The sequence below is a fragment of the Acanthopagrus latus genome, chromosome 12 (assembly GCF_904848185.1).
Source record: "Acanthopagrus latus isolate v.2019 chromosome 12, fAcaLat1.1, whole genome shotgun sequence".
Lineage (NCBI taxonomy): Eukaryota > Metazoa > Chordata > Actinopteri > Spariformes > Sparidae > Acanthopagrus > Acanthopagrus latus.
Window position 1 is genome coordinate 11,254,209 of NC_051050.1, and position 21,759 is coordinate 11,275,967.

A 21,759-nucleotide genomic window follows, 5' to 3' on the forward strand; every position below is an offset into this window, starting at 1 on the left:
TATCCAGGACGGTGTCCAAAGCTGTGAAAATAACACTGAGGTTGTAAAAACCTCTGTAAAGGGACCAAAACGCAGAGAAGAAAGACGCGCACACATACACACACTCACACACACAGCGAAGTGAAGCGGAGTGCTGAAATGAGCGGAGAGGCCAAACAGTGGCGTTGCTGTTGAGCTCTCGCAGGTTTTATGATCTCAGCTACCGCAGGCAGACAAAACCCCCGAAACACAAACAGTGTATCTGGTGGAAACAACCCTGAAAAACCTTCATCCACAGCGTGATACTGACTCTGGGTGGTGGTGGGGAGGAATCTGATACACGTGTTTATGTGTGTGTTTTTATCTGACCTAAAGTGGACGCTTGCCTGAACGCTGAAAAGCATGTGCGCGCGTAATGGCTGACATACACATCTGTGCACACTCGATCATGTACCTGTGATTTTGTGTGTGCGTTCGTGTAATAATTCATCTTAAACAACATAGTTAATTGTATCTATACTGAGTGGAGAAGAAAAACAATAAGAGGAACAGAAGTGTCTCTAATCACAAGTCAGAAACATTATTTGCTACTTGCCTCATAAGAAACTTCCCTGATTAAACAAAAATAAAATAAAACACAGACACACACATATATATATATTGCCAGAAAAGATTAACAGAAATGCAGCACACACCAAAACACAACCACAACCCACAGGTTTGCACAACACTCCCTCTCACTCTCCTTTACGGATGCAGAACAAGCCCGAGCAGCGGACCATCACATCTCAAGTATCGCTCAGACCAATATCTGTCCATCATCCAAGAAGCAACAGCTATTAATCAAAATGTCTTCCACCGAAAAGATCTTATCTAGAAAGCTACAACTACGGGCTGCTGGAGCTGGCAGCGCTGCTTTCCACATGCCGGACGGAAACCAGAAGCCAGTCCGACATTTTTCCGTAACCTCACATTTGGAAAAAAAAAAAAAAAAAAAAAGCAAAATGTAAAAATTGTAAAATGGTGAAATCATTTTTTGAGCATCACAAACCCCACAAAATCACTTATTTCACTGTCAAAATGTTATGCAATCGCCATCCCATCCCTATTTAAATTAGTTAGTCAGTTAAGCAACCTGAAGTTAGCTGTTCGGCTGCTGGAACTCTGTAGAAAACATGCTGTACAAGGAACTCATAGCTACTTGGTCACCTAACTTGGGCCGGCCAAGGCATTTTCATTCATTTTCATTTAAAAATTGTAGCATTTAACCACAATTTCAGATACGGCTAATTAGTTCTAAATAGCAACTTTCAGTAAGTATATTTTATATAGGTGTTCCAGTGGTTCTATAAATAAAATAAAAATATACCTACTTACAGTTAAAGTGCCAGAAATGTGAAATATCCCTGTCAAACAGCAAAGTTGTTTTGTTTTTGTTTTTAAAAAGAAAGAAAGAAAGAAAGAAAGAAAGAAAGAAAGAAATTTCACATGATACAAATGAATTAATGATAGCATGATATGGGCTACAGAAGTACACAAAAAAGACCTACAACATACAACATTTATTGTACAACTGCAATTTTTTATCATTATTTGTATTATTATGTTACTTTTGTCGTTATATTTACATGAAAAATAAATAATTTTTACTTTAGGGCCTTTTAGACAATTCTGCTGATTGTTTCCATTAGATCAATGCATTATTTGCATTTATTCCTCCATAGCCTTTTTCAAATACACAGGCCTACACTCTAAAGGATGTAGTACAGCCCACAGCGCTGCAGTACCTGCTGGTTACTGGTCTTGTAATGATGATGGTGATTCTGAAAGTCAGGTTGGGCCTGTAGACCTGCATAACATTTACCTTTGTAGCCAATTTGTGGAACCAGCTATGAAAAAAAAAACAAAAAAAAAACTTAAAAACACCTACTGATAATTCAATCAATAACTCAACAAGTTAACAACTTACATTCATGTCAGAGAGCAACGATGCAGTGTCGGTGAAAACATTTTCACTCGGCTATAATAAATTCTGGTTGTTTTTTTTTTTTAAGGCAGCTCTTCGCGCTTTACTCCTGGTACGTGTGAACGCATGTAACAGCTTCGGAATATTTGCCCGTCTGGGTCTAAGTCTGGCCAAAACATCTGTGGAGAACAGCAGAGTCTCACAGACGGCTCCTGTGTGGTGCTCACCTGTGAAATTCCACTAAAGCCACCAAAAATGTGGACCGGAGCCAGAGAGACACAAGTGGATTTATGGTCAGGTCAACCCAACAGCTATGTGGTCCTTCACACTCCAGTTCAACTCTTTATAGCCTTAAACGCTCTTTATAAGCATCTGTATATTCATGTGAAGCCAAATTCATTTTTAATGTGGATGCTACTTTTATAGAATTACGAGACTTTTTTTAAATAGAATTTGGGTTTTGCTTCCTGAGTGAAAAAAAAAGTAATAGCTTTAAATCCTTAAACCTTAAATCAACATGTCTCTGCAAAAGTAAGGTTTGCTTTTTGCACTCACAAATCAGAAACCAATTTAATGCTGCTGCACGAAGAAGTTCCAGGTGACAATCCGTGAGGACGCCTTAACTGTTAATCCTGTGCAGGAGCCTGCGGACAGCTTTGGCGTCGTATTGCTCGGCCCAAGTCCAGCTAGGTTTGGCTCGTTTTCTACCGGCCGGTGGAGAAAGTTGATTTAATCCAGGCTGACCACAAACCTGACCAGTACAGAGAATGAGCAAACCACTGGCAATTTATAATACTTAAGTCAAACTGTGACAGGTTAATGCTCGTTTAAACACACAAAAAAACCCAATTTAAAGCAGCATTATGTAACTTCATTAACTTGAAATCACAGCTTCAGAATCATGTTGATGGCTCGGTGTCTTGTAAAGGGGTGAAATTGCACAAAATAGCAATTTCTACATAATGTTGCTTTAACATGCATGTTTATCCTTCGTTTCTTTTCATTTCAAAACAAATACAGCAACAAATTCATTTTCAACTCTTACTCATTACTCAACTCTATGATTCTAATCAGAGTATGAATGTAAACCTATAACCAGCTGTTAGCTTCATGTGTGTATTTTCCTACTTTCTGAATTAAAAGTTGACGACACAGGTAAGCGTAGGTGGTCTACTGCATTCCTGATCCAGGGGCCATCTTACCGCTGCCGTGCTGATAAGATCACAGTCGTCTGATTCATTTAACATTAGACTGTCAACGGAGGCATTAAGCTTTTCACCACTGACGTGTATCCGCATGTAAAGAAGATCATTACTCCGTTCTGATTTTATCTCAGCGATCGTGTCCTGGACCACATTTTTTTCTGTTAGCAAATCTTTTTTTTCCACACGTGGGCAACACTGATTTAATGCTACCAGCCCCAGAGCATCAACAGAGCAGACAAATACATTGTTACAGGGTAAATAAAGGTGTCACATTCACATAATACGGCAGAATGGACATTTACTGGTAATGCTGAGCAGTCAAATAACACCAATACGATAACCAAAAGTAAATAAGTGGCGACAGTAAAAGCGATTACACAAGTAAATACCGGTGTTTAACAAGTTTAATTAACAAGAGATGAAAAATGTATAGATTCTGCATCATTCATGGGGGGAAAGTAATTATAGGATGACATTTATCACAGTCTGAATCTCACACCAAATCAGTCACTGCTAGCTGTGCCCTCTGGGTTAAGACATGTTAAAACAATGGAGACCTCACACAAGGTGTTTGTGGAGGTTTTAAATGAAATCCGCAGTGTTTTGATGTAACAGGAGACATCTGCTAACCTGAAGCAGGAGCCGCGGGATGAACTGAGCTGCCCCCTGCTTTCTCACAACTACTGTTTTTGTCTTGCTTTAGCTCGCAAACCATCATTACTCCTGCGAGTTCAAGTTGAGTCACGTCAAATAAGCATGTATGGCGTTACTTATTTTTTCAGCAGTCACATGCTAATTGCGTGCTGATTGGTCAACACTTAGTAAGAACAATGACCCCCGGGGTCCCGGCTGCAAAAATCTTAACTTGCACGACAATGGGGAGGGAATGATGGGCTCCAAACAAATTCAAATTTGCACTGCAATTACTCTTAATGGCGCTTACGTATAACTTACATTAGCTTTTAGTATGGGAAGGTCGCCGTTAGCGAGTGTTAAGTGCATTTGTAGCGGCTGAGCCTTTCTTACTCAAATGAAGGTGGAGGCACACTGCGTGGTAGCACAATCACAGATGTGTTTCTCCACGGGCTGTTTGCCCTCTGCAGGGTTTCACAATCACACGCTGGAACAGTGGATGGAAAACTGCCCTCCAAAACACAGCAGTGGCTGAAATATCTGTTATTTCATCTATAATTACATTCCGAGTTATTTTTACTTGTTTCATTTCGGTTATTAGACATTAATCTCGAGAGCAGATCAAGCCATTGATTAATTAATTGTATTGAACTGTGTTTAACTTGGACCCATTTCGGCCAACTTAAGCATGACTGTGAGTGGTGTTTTGTGTAATCAGAGGAGATCTATTTTAGCACACTGTGCATTCGCGGCGATAACAACAACTGGACGTGCCATGGCCGAGGTGTTGAGGGGAATCAGCACCGGTCTTGAAGCAAAAGTGTAGATAAAGTTTTGCTGTGTGGGATCCTCCTTTTTCTCCGACCCGTAGTGATATTCATCCATCTAAATTGTTTTCGCCGTGAGTTGCCAAGTTTCGGAGATATCAGCCGCAGGGGCGTCTGCCTTCTCTCGAACATAATGGAACTAGATGGCGCTCAGCTTGTGATGCTCAAAGTGCCAAAAAAGCAAATGAAAAAACCCGACAGCAACATCTCAACAGCTCTTTTCTTTATGCCGAGCTTCAACCGAGACAAAAAAGTATCATTCCCACTCATAAACGAGAAGCTAGCTAACTAGACTTTTAGAAATCAAGAAAGCGGATAACCAATATTTGGATTTTGGGATACTTCACTTGAGTTTTTCCTTTTTCTGCTACTTTATACTTCCTCTCCATGACACTCATTTGATAAATTTAGTTAGATAGTGATATAGTGTGAAAGGATGTTGCATTTTTAAATACGTTTATTTTATCGGCAGTCTTACAGAAGAATCATTGATATCGACGTCAAGCCCAATAATTGATAAGGCCGATAAGCAGCCTATCCCTAATTACAGCTCAGACGAGCTGCCCTCACTGTCCTGCGCTGCACGAGCCTCTCATCCATGAGTAGATGTAATCTTACTTCTTTACAGTGATGCAGCTGGACGTAGTTCGGTCGAGAGAAAATAGCTCCTACACGAAAATCCCCACAACAAAATCTGCGGATTACCCTGAGTAACCGGGTTACTGAAAGAGACATTGCTGTTGGGGTTTTCTAATGTATTTTTTGCCCCTATGAGCACCACACGCCAAGTGCCATCTGGTTCCAGTATGCTTGAGAGAAGGCCGACATCTCCATGGCTGACATCTCGGAAACCCAGCAGCTCGCACCAAAAGAAAAACCGAGATGGATAAAACACACTACAGGTAAGAGGAAACATACGTGATTTTGTTTTGCGGTGAACTGCCCCTTTAAAGTAATGTTAAAGATGAGTGAAACAGGATTAAGACTCAATTGTATGGATGCCTGGATGAACTGTGAAGATGCCGAGGGCCTCACCATGCAGGTTTTCATGCCCTTTCCAAAGAGCACTTGTGGTGATACGCATTAAGCAACAGGCACTACAGATGATTTGAAGCCATCAAACATTAGCAGGGGAGCAGAGCAACGATCGCGCTCGGGGCTCCTCGGTCCGCACAGGTTTTTCATGACCTGGTCTTAAATGATAGAGACAAGCTATTAAATCCCTGCTTGAGCCGGGAGAAGCCGGAGTTACACAACCAGGAAAAGCCCGCAGCAGTCTGCAGAAGTCAGACTCTCCTCCGCTCGAGTGTATTACTGGATATACTTTCAAGGATCTAAGTTCTTTTTCTTGGCACGCAGCTGGCACCATCCAGCTGCATCAGATCCGCTTTCCGTCGACAGCGCTTGGAAAACAAAATGCTGCAGACGGGTGGACTTCGGTAAAAATGACTCTGCCTTGATAAGGCGGCAGGAAAGACGGGCTTCTGATCGCAATCATGGTGAACAAATATGCAAATAAAACACAGATACGCAGGAGCAACAAGCTCAAAAACACCAGCAGAGCCCGATTCCCCCACTGTTGACTTGATACTCAAAAGTGGCGACTGTGAATTTCGAGGGAGCCGTTTGGTCAAACCCTTAGGTAGGTAACGGGTTTGAATCTCAGACGCGATTGTCTGTCTGGAAGCCCACGTTCACCTCCTCATCCGTTGCTTTCAAAGCTAAATCTCTGCATCCTGTCACACTGTTTGGTTTGGACACGAATACACCCTCTCCTGTTGCTCCAAGAATCAAATAAATGCCGGTCCCACTCACGTCATAATCGACACAAACTCGCTTGTATTACATTAATCTTGTCATACGGCAAACAAATCACACCGATGGCCCTCGGGGCTTCTTTGTTCAGTAGCTCTTCCTTCGCGATGACTTGTTGACAGATTTTACAAGCCTTTTGAAAGAAAAAAAAAAGGGGTTTTGGAAGCAAGAGGAGCACCGCATCTCCGGTGTCACGTAACCAGACAGATGGACAGATAATGTCTGAGGGAATGTCAGACATCTAATATGGAACTGTTTGGTCAACAGTGGGGAGGAAATCAAGCACCGCGGTGCCACGTGAAACCAGGGACTCACAGGAAGCCGCGAGGACGTGATGGAAATCCAAGCGCACAGAGCAGTTTACACACACGTGCACATCCACGTATACATCCACACGCACTCCAGCCAACATGTACAGAAATGCACATCTGCACACAAACACGCCTGCTCGCACAGACACGAGCAATAATAAACAGACACACGCAATTATACGGAAAAAATACACAAAACCCTCAGCCAAACACGGAAAGTTTACCGAAGATAAATTATAAACCACCGGAGGACCGAAAAACAAACACAGCTTTTAAGTCGAGTAACATTACACGCCATGATTGCGCACGGATAATACAAACAACCTCCCCAGAATACGACGGGGAACACACTTGCAGCTTTACTGGAAAAATGCGAGCAGCTGAGCAGGTGTATTCACCTCATAGGAAAACTATACGAACATATTTCACCCTCTGACATCTACTTTTTCCACTTTTTTTGAGGTCACAATGCGCGCTTCCTGTTAATATCTCACATGATGACATTTACTCCGAATAACCCTTTCATCAGCTGTGTAAAAAAGAAAAAAAATGCCCACACGATTCTTCATTTGTCTGAATAACAAATGAATATTCTCTAAGCCGAGACAATCATCTGGCGGAGCATTAAAGTCCAACTTGAAGGGAGCCGCAATGAGCTCAGTGAATTCGAGCACAGGTTAAGATTTATTGCCGTTCGTGTCGTTTTCTTTCTTTTTTTTGTCTCCGTCTAGCCGCGTGAGTTCACGTATGCTTTGTCAACACTGCAGGCCATTCCCCTCTGATGATCGACTGAATCAACCGACCGGATAGTTGTGGGTTCTTTTCCCAGCGGGACAAATGAGATTTAATCAGATTTTTGCTGTCATCGCGCCAGCATATGTTCTCTCTCCCTGCCTTTCACACACAAACACACACATACTGTACATACTCATTACACACCCAGCGTGTGCACTCACCAAAACTATTTCACCAATTAGAGGGTTTGTTTTTTTGGGGGGGGTTTTGCCTTTTTTTGAAGGAATAGTGATTTTCGGGGAAATGTGCAAATTTGATGTACAGCCAAGAGATCCACCGCGTTTTTCCACCGCTTGTGTTAGATCGCCCAGTTGCGCAAGCAGCCCGGCACCGCAGGATCACCACACCATGTTGCCCGACTTGCTTTTGCACTGCGTTTTTGAAAGCAGCATTCGATACCTAAGGAGTCAATTCTCATAGGTGCCAGTGAGCCAGTAGGTGCTGGTGATTGGGTATCAAAAGATGTCATCTTTTCTTTATTCTCAGATTACATAAAATAGTTTTCCACAAAAGTATCAAAGTCAAGATATCTATATTGCTATCAAATTATTTTTTTTATCCCAATCCCCAAGGTAATGCGAGGGACTATTTCTTGTTCGGGCCCAGTGACGAAGCAAAGTTTTCGAGCAGGATTAAACAAATGAGTTCAAATAGTCACTAAGTGAGGTATATAGAAGACAGTCATGTGGACTGACCTGAACCAGCTCACCCCAGCTGCTGTCAGTCTTCGAGCAGCGCTGAGAGGCTGCTAGAGTGGAGCGAAGCAGCAAACTGTTTTCAAAAACCCTCAGCCAAAAAATAAAACAACTCCATAATCGCAATCAATTCAAATCGTAGGAATCCCAAAGATTCCTCCTCATCATCATTATCATCATCACTCTCATTTCGCCATCTAATCCCATTACCGCTGGGATTCAGATGGATTTTCCTCTGTGGGCAAACTCTGGAAATCAGTAGCAGCTTGCCCAAAGCATTTGCTCACGCAGGCTGGAAAATAAGGACAGCCGCTGTACTGTCCGGGATGCTGAGCTTCACTTACCGGCACACTGAGCAGTCATCAGAACGGCGCGGGAGCTTTGAGATGTTCACACTTTGTGACGGCGTCCGTCTCATCCAATGGGTTTTGGAGAGTCGTGCCCGTGTGACCTCACAGATCTCAATTATAGTACTCGACATTTTCCCACACCATTTGCAGATTCAAGAACAAACTGTACCTTGATTTATTTAATGTTAAAGTTTAAATCCACTAACCAAGTGTGCTTTGGCTTTTTCACTGTGACTCAGAACAGACCTCATCCCCTGTGCACAGAGAATACTTCTTGACCGAGGGGGCCAAGATGATCTGTTTGAGAAACTGTTACTAAACCCTTTAATCCCAAATCGTGAAATGTGATTTGTAAGGAAAAAGGAGATATCAGATGTAAAAGTTTGATACAGGCCTGATATGTTTGTTACAGCCACATTTAAGGAGCAGCTTTCATCAGAATTTGTGTATGGAAATGTCTAAATTACAGACAGGAAGGAAAATATGATGATTGGGTAAAAATTGCCAGTGCTATTGAGCTTCCTGTGAGCCTTAAATGGAGCAGAAGGTATGTTTGGTTTTGGTTGGGGAAATACCTTCCCCCATATATTAAGTTTCTCCTCAGGCGAAGAAACAAGATGCAAATAGAGAAAGTATCGATCAGGCACTCCTCTCACTTTTAAAGTGGGTTTTGTTTGGATGTGTGACCTCGCCTCGTGAAGCACAGCAGATCCAGAGAAGCTCTCGCCCGTCAGTCAAGTGAAGAGAAAAACACCCGGCTGAAAGCTGCAAGCGCATCGAGCAGAAGGTAACGTCAGGATACCTTTAATGGGGACGGACTCACGCCGTCCTTCATTAACGGCCCCTCCACTGATCTGAGTCTGCATCTCAGCTCCGCTTGTTCCAGTCCCTCCTCGTCATGAATGAACCAAATGGGCTTCAAACATTCCTTCCCTGTTCTCATAGACGTACACTGAGACCTGCATTCATCACCACTCCATGCACCATTACTCCCAGTGATGGGAGGAAAGAAACAACACTTTCATTAGCAGGTCTGCTCCACTGAGGTGTGGAATGTCCTGCGGGTTTCCAACAACAGCGACAGAGAAAGCCGGCCTTCATACGGCCATTGTTGTCCTCAACAAGCTCACTTAGTGTAATGGGCAAGGCTGAGCCCGCTCTTCAAAAGACAAGGGGCACCGCGCAAGAATAAGAGCAGTCATGCTTAGCCAGATTAGAGATCTGAGTGAAGAAAGTACAATTCATTGTGGTTTTGGAAATGCTGGGCTCAATGGGCTTAACTTGCTGTGGCAGGCGAACTTAAAAATGGACACATCACTTGAAAGATGACATAAAAAAAATCTACTTTCTACTTTGAAAATGCATCGTACAGCAAAAGTCTAACAGACGTTAAGCACTAACCTTAGGAAGGAGCCAGAGGTTTTCAGTTTTTGGACTGAGAAGCTGGAATTGCATCTTCAGTGGGTGTGTTAACCAAATCCTCCAGTGATCCTACCTGACCATGGTTTAATAGCGTAGAAATAAGAAAGAAAGACCAGTGACAGCCCAGTCGGCTGTGTTGTGTTTCCCTGCAACGGCTCCAGCTACACATCCACTGAAAATCAATTTAGCGGTGCAGGACAGAAAATGTTCACTCCTTTCAATACATGAAATATTTCACTTTCCATTTGGACCTCCCTTTCCTTTGACAGTCGTCTCATGCCAGGTGTAAATGGCCAGAGAAAACATTACAGAGACTATTAAAGGCCGTAAATATGGTCCTCCAGTCGTGGCCTGATTAGTACTTTCAGTCAAGAATGGCTGCTGAGGCGGCAGAATCATCTCACAGAGCGTGTTTCACTCATCGCACTCTATCCTGACGTCTTGCAGCTCAAAGGCTTTAAACGGAGTTGCCCTTTTCAACCACCCTGCAAAACTGAGAAGAAAAAAAAAAAGTTTACCCAAATATCAAGCGAGTTGCTTCAAGCCAGCACAGCCGAGGCGTCCGTCAAGCTGCTGCTGATTAGATTGAAACTGAGTGTGGAAATTATGGAGTGCCAAGCTGTGGGTTGTGTTGGTGCGGTGTCAGGGTAGGGGTTGTTTCTGGGACACTAGAGTTCATTGTTGAGCCTTCTGGAGGCTTTGTGGACCAGAGAAAGCTGTGATGATGAGAGGTTTTTTTCCTTTATAGCCCTGTCGACAAACCCCATTTCAGCCACCCACTTTCTTTTTCTGATATCGCCACGTCTAAACGACTCAATAGGCTGTTTGTCAAAGCCTGATTTGACCAATAGAAAAATGATTCGTGATGATCTGCCCCCTCCTCCTCTCGATTAATAAACTAACCTTTTAGGAGCACACTTGCGATTTGCTGAGACTGTATCAACACATCTAAATTGTGACTACAAACGGGAGCTCCCCTCTCCCACAGAAAACATGGTTCCTGAAATGCCTCGTCAGTAATCCCGCCTTTGTGACATCACACTATGTCACCATGTCACACAATAACCTATGCCTGAATTGATGGCAGAAGTTAAGCTAACTGGAAGCTGAAAACAGGACAGAGCTGACCGGAGACACTGTGAGCAGTGGCGGCACAGGCATGTGTGAGCTAACCAATCAGAGCAGACTGGGTATTGGGGGGGGCTTAAAGAGACAGGAGCTAAAACAGGAATACAGTGTCAGAAAGGGTTTTCTGGTGGTGACAATCTGATCTTAAATGTACATACAGGTTTACAACAACACTAGAAGTTGCAAAAGGAGCTCTTTATTCATGCTCCATGTGTTGAGAAATGAGAAATGGATCTCCACTTAAAGACAAAAATCATAATTTCTACTAGTTATATAAGTTGTATATAATTGCTGTCCCCCCAGTCCTGCTCCACAACTCGAGAGATGGCTTATAAAGAGCTGCTGGTTGGTTTTTTTTCAGGCTCAGACGTGCAGTCTGAGGGGCCAACGAGCTCTGCTTTAAAATAACATCACTTTAAGCTTCTGGGTGTTAGGGTAAATGGTCAAGTGTAATCCCCTTAGCTCCTGACCAGCATTAGCAGAAATTCCTCAATAATACGCAACATGATTTCATAGTAACTGCAGCCTTTGAGGGATGTTTGTAGTAGTGAAAGGGTCAGCGGGGGCTGCAGACAGACAGACAGGCAGGCAGACAGGGAGACTTAAGTGTGCCCGTTTGAGGAACAAGGTTCCTTTTTTTTTTCTGGCGATTTCAGACCCGAGTCATTAGGATCCATTTTTCTTTAATAACAAAGAGCACGGTGGAGCACGGCTGAATGTTTGCACAGCTGATTATTAACAGCACACCTTTCTCCGCTTGACTAAGCTACGGGAAACAGAGGAAAAGATAAAACTACAAGCGTCTGTTGTGAGAAAAAAAACGGATCCTAATCCACACATCTGGATTTTGTCATTTGAATTACACATCTTAGTCTCTTGAAATGGCTTGTTTTCAGAGGGGAAGATTTGACATTGAGTTTATTGAAACGTAGTTAAAAAGTCTGGAGGCTAAACCCACCAGCTGTGTCACGTAGAACGAATCAATGCACTGTTCAGAGGCAGGACGTGCCAGACTCTGGAACAAATTATGGATGCACCAGCACCCATCTTTTTCTCCCCCGTTACCGTACGTATTGCTGCACCTACACATATGCCTACATTCTCCACTGTAGAGATGTTCATACACCAAAATCCATTTTAGGCTTGAGTGGATTTCAATCATAGCCTAAGGTTAAGAAAACGCTGGTGAAAATGCTTGCCTCTTCACCAAACCACTTTGTTTTCTCGAACCAAACCAAAACATAACCCCTGAAAGTGTTTGAAACTCCACCTGCTAAGACATTGTTGTTCATTAGATTTAACAGATCATAAAATCTATTTTGTCGATTCAAAATTAAGACTTTAGGTCAAGTGCAGAGACAGATTCTGAATAAAAAAGTAGTAAAAACTATGCAAAGTAAATATTAGCCGATGTTATTCAACTGTGAATGTCACTGTAAAAAAAAAACAAAAAAAACAAGATGGTTAAAAGATTGTTAAAAGCCTAATTAAAGATGGGAAAGCCCTTCAGTATGTATCGGATTATGAAAATGTTCACCGGGTGACATATATAGCTCTATCTGGAAATAATTGATCATTCAGATATTTTTCTGGTAGCGGGTTTGACACTTCAAAACAAAGAGGATCAATAGTCACACAAAGTATAGTATAGCAAAGCAGTATTGGTGTAGGCCTGGTTATGCAAAAGACCAGAATTAAATCCACTTGGTAAAGAGTCCAGTGTTTCCCCTACAACCCCAAAAATATGCAACCCCAAAGGATTCATCTGCAACGTCTGGAGAACCTCAAAAAAACATACATTTACCAGATTATTTCTCTTCTTGACAAGGACTCCAGAGACAAAGCTAAAGTTTCACCAGGAGCCGGATACACTGACGTGGATTTTTAAGACATGATCTGATGCAGAGGGTAAACCTGGCTCATCTCTCCTCTGTCAAACGCACACTCGCTGTGCATCAGAGCCTGCATCTCACTGGTGACAACCCACCTGAATCCATCAGTCAAAGTAAAATTGCTATATGGTGTGAGTCATCGCAAGATTACTCATGGAAAATGATGGCCGTGTGAGCTTTTCCTTTTGTATCAAGCAGCAAAAACCAAGCCATGTCCACCATACCGGACAATATAAAGGTGTTTCATCTGGCAATCAGATTGGGTCTATTTTCAAGAATATGTGCATCATAAGTATTCACAACAAGTAAAAATAAAAAAAATAATAAAAAACAGCCGTATGGTGACTGACAGAATTGTTAACTGGTCTTGAATGTCACATCAGAACAGTTGAACTCACCTGGGAGAAGTTGAGCCCGTTGAGCGGATGGCACTGCTCCTCCACCTTCTCCACAGCCCCCGTCCTCTTCCTCATCCTCTCCGCCTCCTGGGCCAGGTACAGGTCCAGCACCGGCACGCCTCGCGTCTTGATATCTGCCTCTGTTAGCGAATTCACCATCAGCATCACCCAAACGGGCCTCTTCCTCTCCCAGTTCCCGGCGATGGCATTGAAGAGGTAGTCTGCGTAGAGTCCCTTCCCCCTCTGATCCGGGGTCATCCACGAGGGCATCATGAGCTTTACATACTCGAGGTGTCTCTTAAGTCTCCGATAGATGTCCCTGGGCAGGACGTCCTGCAGGTTCTCGCCCTGAGGAAGCAGCTGGCAGCTGGTCAGGGCTGAGATGGTGTAAGGGTCCGTCAGGTCCAGCTCAAAGTAGACGATGTTGCTCTCCTGGAAGGCCTGCTTGGAGTTTTCAGGGATGTAGTCCCAAACACGCGTGTAGGGAACATGGATCGTACCATAGAAGTACGATGGAGGGTCTCGTTTGATCGTCCACAGGAAGGAGTTTAGGTCAGTTTGCTGGAAGGAAAGATAAAACGGTTGAGATGAGAATATTTTCCAGGGATGTGCGATGTGGATACTGATAATTACCTGCTTCTAAAAAACAATAATTTCAGATTTTTTGTACTTAAAATGATGTTCTTAACTTTTTTTCTTCCTCTTCTCTTTTTTGCTATTCCTGCTCCAGTGTTTCCCACACATACGGTTTACTTGGGCTTTCCTTATTTGGCCTGCCAGTAAACACAGACTGTCTCTTCTCAACTACCTTTAAAAACTTTCAACTAAAGGTGCTCCACGTAGTTTATGAGTCTGTAGATGCCGTTGTTAAGTCAATTAAAGCAATTTGGCTTCATAGTTATAGCTGGTAAATAGTTGATAATATCAATTTCCCAATATAGTCGATCCATAAGTATTGTGATTATTATTTTCAATGAAAAGCGGAGGAGACTCACATTTGATGGACATTAACTGGGCATGTTTGCCATTAATGATTTAGCAAAAATCATGGTTGCTTGTTTCTCAAATGGCAGGCATAAAAGAGAAATCGACAAACGGACAGAGAGGAGAGGGGCGAATTCGCAATTCGACGAGGCAACATTTCTTTTCACCTAAAGGTTGCTTTTTACTGTCTGACACCAACCAGCAACACCGGCACTCCGTCTGCGAGAGGCTGTTCATTACACCGACTGCTAACGGGCTGATAATGACTTATTAACAGGCCACTTAGGACCCAAGTGCCAAACAAACAATACACATGTCACGTGATTGTCAGACTGTGAGCTGCGTGTTTTGCCTTCCTGTCTCTGCCTGGATCGGACCTGAAACGGTCTGCGCGGGTGTGAAAGAACTCGACTGACAAGTTGAAAGCAAAGATTAATCAGTAAGAGGAAAATACTTTACAAAAAGACACACACATCTGTATGAACAGTGTGTAAAGACTTGCATGTGTGATGCAAGAAAAGAAGCATGGACTTGTTTAAAGGAGCAGTATGTACATTTGGGGGAGTCATCGTAATCAAAAGAGAATGATCGTCATTGACTGATTTCTGTACGCTTAAAGAAACTAAATAAATAACCAGACTCTTCTTTTATGACAATTTCGTACCGTTTTACTTTGTTTATTACTTATGCGTGGCGGACCCTGCCACCTTTCGAGCTGCAAACATCTGAGAACAGTTGGCTTAAAAAAATATATATCTGAGTTTGTATAATTACCTCATTAATATTGTCAATTTAAACATTATGAGTTTGAATTTCTTCTCCAAAACGACATAGTGCCCCTTTAAAACCGGATTACACGGTTTATGGGCTGAAGAGTTAATGGCCTAAGTGAAACATAAACAGATTAGTCATTAGTTAGAGGGTTCAGAGGTTAAAAGAAGCAGCCTGCAAAGAGGTGCAACTCAACACCGAGAAGAGAGGGTGAACTGAACGTGTGTCAAACAGCAGAAAAATGGTGGGATGGTAATTTAGGGGCGCAAAATAAAAAGGAAATGTGTCGGTTTTAAGACATTAGAGCCGAAATGACCATTGCAGCAGCCGCTGCGCCACTCGAGCGGCGTCACAACTCATTCATTCCGCTGCTTAAATCACTTACTTTCCTGTGGAGCTCGCAGTTGGCGGAGTCCTTCAGCCTCCACTGGTCTGCCCGGACCAGGAGAATCAAACAGGACTGAATGAATGCGCCCAAAGTGCCCCGCATCGTAGCTCTCGCTCTCTCTCCAAAGTGTAGCCCGTGTTCGCCCCACAACGCGTTGCCCCGACTATTCCCCCGAACAGCGCATGGATGAAGTCCTACTCCCACAGCCCCGGCTCCATGCGGCCGCGTGAAACGAGCTGACAAGTATCCGCCGAGCCGCCGGACAGAGTCATGCCGGCTGGAGGAGCCTGGACGTGGACGCGCCGCTGCGCCGCTTCACGTGTGTTTGGGAGGCAGAGAGGTGGTCATTTGTTCTCCGCAGGGTCACATCATCCTCTCTTCTCCTTCACCTCCTCCTCTGCATCGCCTCGTCCTGCGGAAAAAAAAAAGGTGTTATCCCCCCCCCAAAAAAAGTTTGCGGAGTCGGGACGAGCCAACAGGTCCGCGGCGCGTCAACGCACCTGGAGCCAACAGCGAGAGTCTCCGAGCTGGGAGTCCGGTCGCGAATGAGCGACGAGTTGCACTTTTATAAGTAAACCCAAACTTCTCTGCACACACACACCTCTCTCTCACCCTCTCTCTCTCTCTCTCGCTGTGTGTGTGTGTGAGTGTGAGAGAGGGAGCGAGAGCATCTCCGTCGTGCGACTCCTCCGCTCTACCTACCCCCCTGACTTGCCTGCATACCCCTCCTTCCCTCCATCTCCCTCCACCCCCCCACCCCACACACACACACACACACACACCCCACACACACACACAGCGAGAGAGGGAGAGAGACAGCTGTAATCTGATTAAACATCACCTCGCCCCTTCATTTCACATCATCCATTTAAAGATTTTAAAAACCACGAGTGCTGCCAATATTTTGACTGAGCGCCTGGTTACCAGCAGACTGACTGGAGCTCACTGGATCATTCAGATGTCATAATTTCAGATTAAGTTGGATGACGTCACCCCCCGACCCCACCCCACCCCACCCCAGGGAACCTCAGGAGCAGATCCCGTGGACAGATTATCATGCCCTGCTAATTAATGCCTTACAAACTGGGCGCATTAACATGAGAAAAACCCCGCAATAACAGCGTTCAGTCTGCGTCACCTCTGGGCGCAGACGCGGAGAACATAGAGCCGCACCTTCATGATGGGGGCGGTGGAGAGGCGCACTCCATGCAGTCAGCGTAATGTGAAGAGAGTTTATATCAAGTAGTGGATTCCTATCCTTATATTACATGAAGGACCAGGGTTTTGCAGTTCTGATGGACATTACTGTCTAATGTATAGAATATGTGCAAGTAGTCCCTCAGTGATGTTCTTCTCTCTTTGGATAATTTTTTTTTTTTTTTTTTTAAAAAGTCGAACTTTTTGATTTGAAAAAAAAAGTGAAAAAAGTGTAAATAATCTTATTTTCAATTTCGCGATGTGGATTAAACTCACACTCTTCAGCTGGACTGGTTGTACCGGGGGGCAGATCTATGCGCTGTGGCTCTATGCTCTGGCTCGCAGTGGGGCAGTGGGAGAAGAACACATGTTGATGTTGTCTGAGTAAATACAAGACGGGCTGGTGACGCGAAAAACATCTCTTATGGGTTGCACTTTACAGTCAAAGAAGAGGATTTTTTTTTTTTTAAACCCAGGTTAGAATTAAAATAAATATTAGAAAAGGTCTAATTGATTGAATGTAGTGAGTCTATATTTCTGATCACAGTTGCGCTAGAATAAATGCATACTGGCTGTCCTACTTTACAGACACATCCTCAAGTGTTCCTGTCCAATAATTATGGACCCATGATTATGATGTGAGCTTTGTCCAAGGCCTGTTAGAGCACCCCCTAGTGGAGACTGTATGTTTTGCCACATGTGCTGGTCTCCACACAGGCTGCACTAAGGCCCCCCTAAAAAACATGCTGTATAGCACCAGGCTCTGCTGTCACCGCTGTTTTCAGCAGATCTCGCCACAAGTCAGAATATGTATCGCACTGATCAATGAGAGTCAAGGCGTTTCTTCTCTTTCCGCTCTTACATGAAAAAAAAACTCATCAAATCAGAGTTTGGCTTGAACAGCCAAAATCAAAATTACATAATTAAATGGCCAAAGGAGTGTATATTTGAATGTGAATTAACTAAAAATTAAATGTACCCAAAAAATAAATGTACCCAGTTATTAATTTATGAAATGTGACAGAAATATTTAGTTTTGTTTTAATTTGCCTTTGTCGTTACCTTTGTATTGGTTCATCTTTTTATTTACTCTCCCATTTAATTCATCATTTTTATTAATTAACTTTATTGATTTTATTAATTAACTTATATGTTTATTTTTGTGTCTATTTCTGTATTATTTATTTACTTTTTTAGCCATTTTTTGTGAAAAAAAACCCAAAACATTTATTTCTGTGTTATCTTTCGACATTACTTTATGCATTTCTACATCATTATGCAAACGAGTGGGCTTTCATTCAAACGGTGTCAAAGGACCAACTTTTAGGAGTGCTTAGATTGATTATACATGTCTTCATTTATTTCTGATTCTGACCGTTTCAGACCTCCATAAAATGGTAGGCGATGGTATAAATGCAACTTTAACTGGTTTAGACACGTTCAGATTCAGATTCCACCTATTTTGGTGGATCATTAGAGAGAAATGTGTGAAAATCCTGACACAGACACTTTTGGCGGTCCTGGAAAAAAAACTGTGAAATGGTCCAACCATATTGTTGCCTGCACAATGCAGATTTGAATTTTACAAAGACTGTATTACAAATTAAAAACAAATGACCAAAGAGGAAATGCTCCAGAAGTTATGCAAATACAGAATTAAAAAACAATTCCCCTGCCATCATCACGCTGTGGTGAGACACCAGCTGTGAAACTAACTCATAAAGAAAGTAAATCAGCCCTTGAAACATTTTAAATTTGATTTGAAGTGCAGCTTGTCCTACTAAAAAAAAAAAAATGTATAAAGTGCTGCTTTTCTGCATCTTTCCTCTTGAACCCCGTGGCAAAGACAAAAAATAGTCTCAATCCATTTCTCATTTCTCAAAAGGCCCTGACATCCTTCACACTCCATGTAACAACAAAACATTGCGTCTGTTGACTGACAGAAAGGACGCTGCATGGAAACAGTAAGGTTTAATGAAGACACTGTCAATCATCCGCAGACAACTCTCGTTGAAATGATTTCTGGCTCAGGCTAATCCGTCCAAGCTGCTGCCAGATCCCAATGAAAGAGGCAGAGGAAGTCTGACTGCTTTGTTACAGTAGGATGAAGGAGGACGTGTGTGTTCGGATGCTAATCTTTGTTTGAGCATCTGTAGAAAGGTAGAAAGAACACCTGCAGCTGCTTCCTCTTTAATGTCTGAAAAGGTTGAGAAGCGTGCGATTTGTCGAGAGGCTTGCAAACACACACACACACGCACGCACACACACACACACACACCTGTTCTTTATTTCCATTATCTCCCACACTTAGCCCACAGAGGCTCGCCCTATATAAATACTCACCCCAACATACATCATCCTCTGCAGCGCTGTGTAGCATCACACATGTCAGAGGTGACTCTGTTAACTGCTGCTCGTTTCTCATCATTTGCTGTGATTCACGGCAGAAAGCTGAAACCGCATATTTCTGCTCTTCACTCAGACTAAATGAGGGATCAGGACTGGTGTGGGCGGGCGGGGGTCACGACTCCTTGGATAGTCAGGAATCCACTAACCAGCACGTCATCCCGTCACACGGCAGAGCGAAACGTTTCCATGGCTGAAAAAGAACATATGACACACCAGCATGAGGGGATGATAAGTAAAACAAATGGTCCTTTAATATAAGTTGAAAGGTGATCTTTTTTTTTCTAATAAAGATACAAAGTTTTGTCACGTTTTGTCAGCTCTGTCTTTTACGATGAAGGTTACATCAAGGAGGTTTCGACTGATAATTGTTTAGTTTTAAGTTGCAATTAAAGGGCCACAATTCAAACTCTGCAATACCAATGAAGTAGTAATATAAAAAAATGTATTCCGTAAGTGAACAAACAAGCTGTTCTCAGAGGAAAATGAGGTCCCCAGAACACTATTTGAAGCTAGAGAGGTGGCAGGGTCCACCACGTAAAAACAAAGTGAAACAGTATGAAATTGCATTGTCCTTTAATATCAGTTTGTTTATTCAATTTGTCAAGGCATAAAAAGAAATCAGTCATGTCTCTTCTGATTAAAATGTCTTCCCCTACGTAGTGCACCTTTAACGTCCGGGGGTTTTACTGCACGGTGTGCAAATGATTGAGGATTCTTTTCAAACAGATAAACCAGGCTCCCATAAATATTCAGCTTCTTTACTTTGATGTTTTATTGTTTGTCTCCTTATTCGACGGTGTTTCTTTCTTTTTTTTTTTTATTGAATTCTTACACTTACCTGTAAATGTCATTCAAATCCTCATTCAAAAAACAAGACATTTTAAAGAATTAGGACTGATCCGTAACCCCATTTCCCTGCGACAATTTTTTAATGCTCTGCTGTCGTTTCATGAATCTGTTTGAAGCCAGTTGCGGACTTCGGTGACCCCCGAACCACCCACCCAGTGCTGATTCTCCCGCACATCTGTACATTTCCACTTTAAAGTGGCTCTGTTTGCAAGGATCAAACAGAGCTGGGGGTCTTCTGAGGGTTCCCAGAGCAAATATCGGATTCTGCCTCTTTAGAGGAATCTTCAAAAAAGGAATTCACAATATGGAAATGAGCACATATGTTTCATTTTATAAAAGACTTGGATGTATTTGATCCTGTCAGGTGACCCATTCAGCGCCGTCTCTTTGGAACAGCAAAACGAGAAAAATGGTGACAAATGCCTCTGGGCTAAACAGTTAAACATCCAGATTTGAGTTTTAACACACGGCTGATTTGTGATTGATTAAACCTAAAGCAAAGCCGGGGGAACAGCAATAAACAAAAAAGGGCCTATGTGTATGTATCCGAGCTTGTAAGTGCTTCCAGATTGCTATCTATAGTGTACAGTATTTATATGTCTGCGTGCACACACGGTTTCTACATTCCTGGTGTTTTTATAATCCAGAAAACAGACCACAGAAGACATGACTTTCAGTAAGCAGACTAACTGCAGGACAGATGTATCCGCTGATGGTCAGGGAAGAGAAGAGAAGAGAAGAGAAGAGAAGAGAAGAGAAGAGAAGAGAAGAGAAGAGAAGAGAAGAGAAGAGAAGAGAAGAGAAGAGAAGAGAAGAGAAGCGAGCAGACAACCGTGTCAGCCTTCCAGTAACAGCTTCAGTTCATGTGACTCAGTCCATTTAACGATGGTCAGTCATATTGACCATGGTCCGCTTCCTTCACAGCACATTTAACTCTGATTGAAAAGATCTGGCAGCAGTATGTGCTGTATGTTGCGCTGAATGCGGCAGTGATGATGATGATGATGATGATGATGTCCGTGTGGGTTGTTGCAGAGGTGAGACAGCTCCTTCACAAGCCGAGCCAAGAGAACTGCTATTGTGAGTTGCAGTTGCAAGTGGGCTAACGCCTCATTTTACAAGAATGCAAATTTCATGGTTAGTCGCTGGTAATTATTAAAAAGTTACCGAATCACTGAAAAAATAAAACAATATTATTTGATAATAATACTCTGCCTTTTTCATAGAAACCGTTAATGAACAAGCAGATCCTTTATTTTATTTCCAGGGAACTGGTTTCTGCCTGAATTCTCTTTTCTCTTTTCATTTCAGTATCCATTAGTGCTGTCTGGCGTCCCCCCTCAGCAGGCCGCGAAATTGAGGTGAGCTTACCAGCAACGTCTATTATTACAAAAAAAAGGTGACTTCCTTAAAGGACCAGTATGTATGATTTAGTGGCACCTAGCAGTGAGGTTCTAGATTGCAACCAACTGAATACCCCTCACCACATACCTCTCCTGTGGTGGCCTCCAAAGGCCATCGTCCATTCTGGGCTAAGGTAGAAACGTGACGCTGTAACATGACTGACTCAGTAGAAGAGGACCCGCTCCATCCGTAGATATAAAAGCCTAAGGTAATGGAAAAACAACAATTCTTAATTTCAGGTGATTATACATTACACAATTGTGAATTTTATGTTTATTTTTTTTAAATACACCTACCTAAATCCTACCCACTGGAACTTAGAGTGTGCCAAGGAGTTGGAG

General features: G+C 42.8%; 1 protein-coding gene across 1 annotated transcript in view; it reads right to left on the reverse strand.

Annotated features, from left to right (window-relative positions):
• trabd2a (TraB domain containing 2A) overlaps positions 1–21,753 on the reverse strand; it is a 66,501-nt gene extending 44,748 nt beyond the window's left edge. Inside the window, exons 1-5 of the mRNA XM_037116995.1 lie at positions 21,715–21,753; positions 21,506–21,621; positions 19,100–19,355; positions 15,557–15,971; positions 13,417–13,977 (exon numbers count right to left, since the gene is read on the reverse strand). Of these exons, the coding sequence (XP_036972890.1) occupies positions 13,417–13,977; positions 15,557–15,661 (666 nt within the window). The 5' untranslated portion in view covers positions 15,662–15,971; positions 19,100–19,355; positions 21,506–21,621; positions 21,715–21,753. The remainder of the gene's footprint in view (positions 1–13,416; positions 13,978–15,556; positions 15,972–19,099; positions 19,356–21,505; positions 21,622–21,714) is intronic.
• Positions 21,754–21,759: the final 6 nt, after the last annotated feature.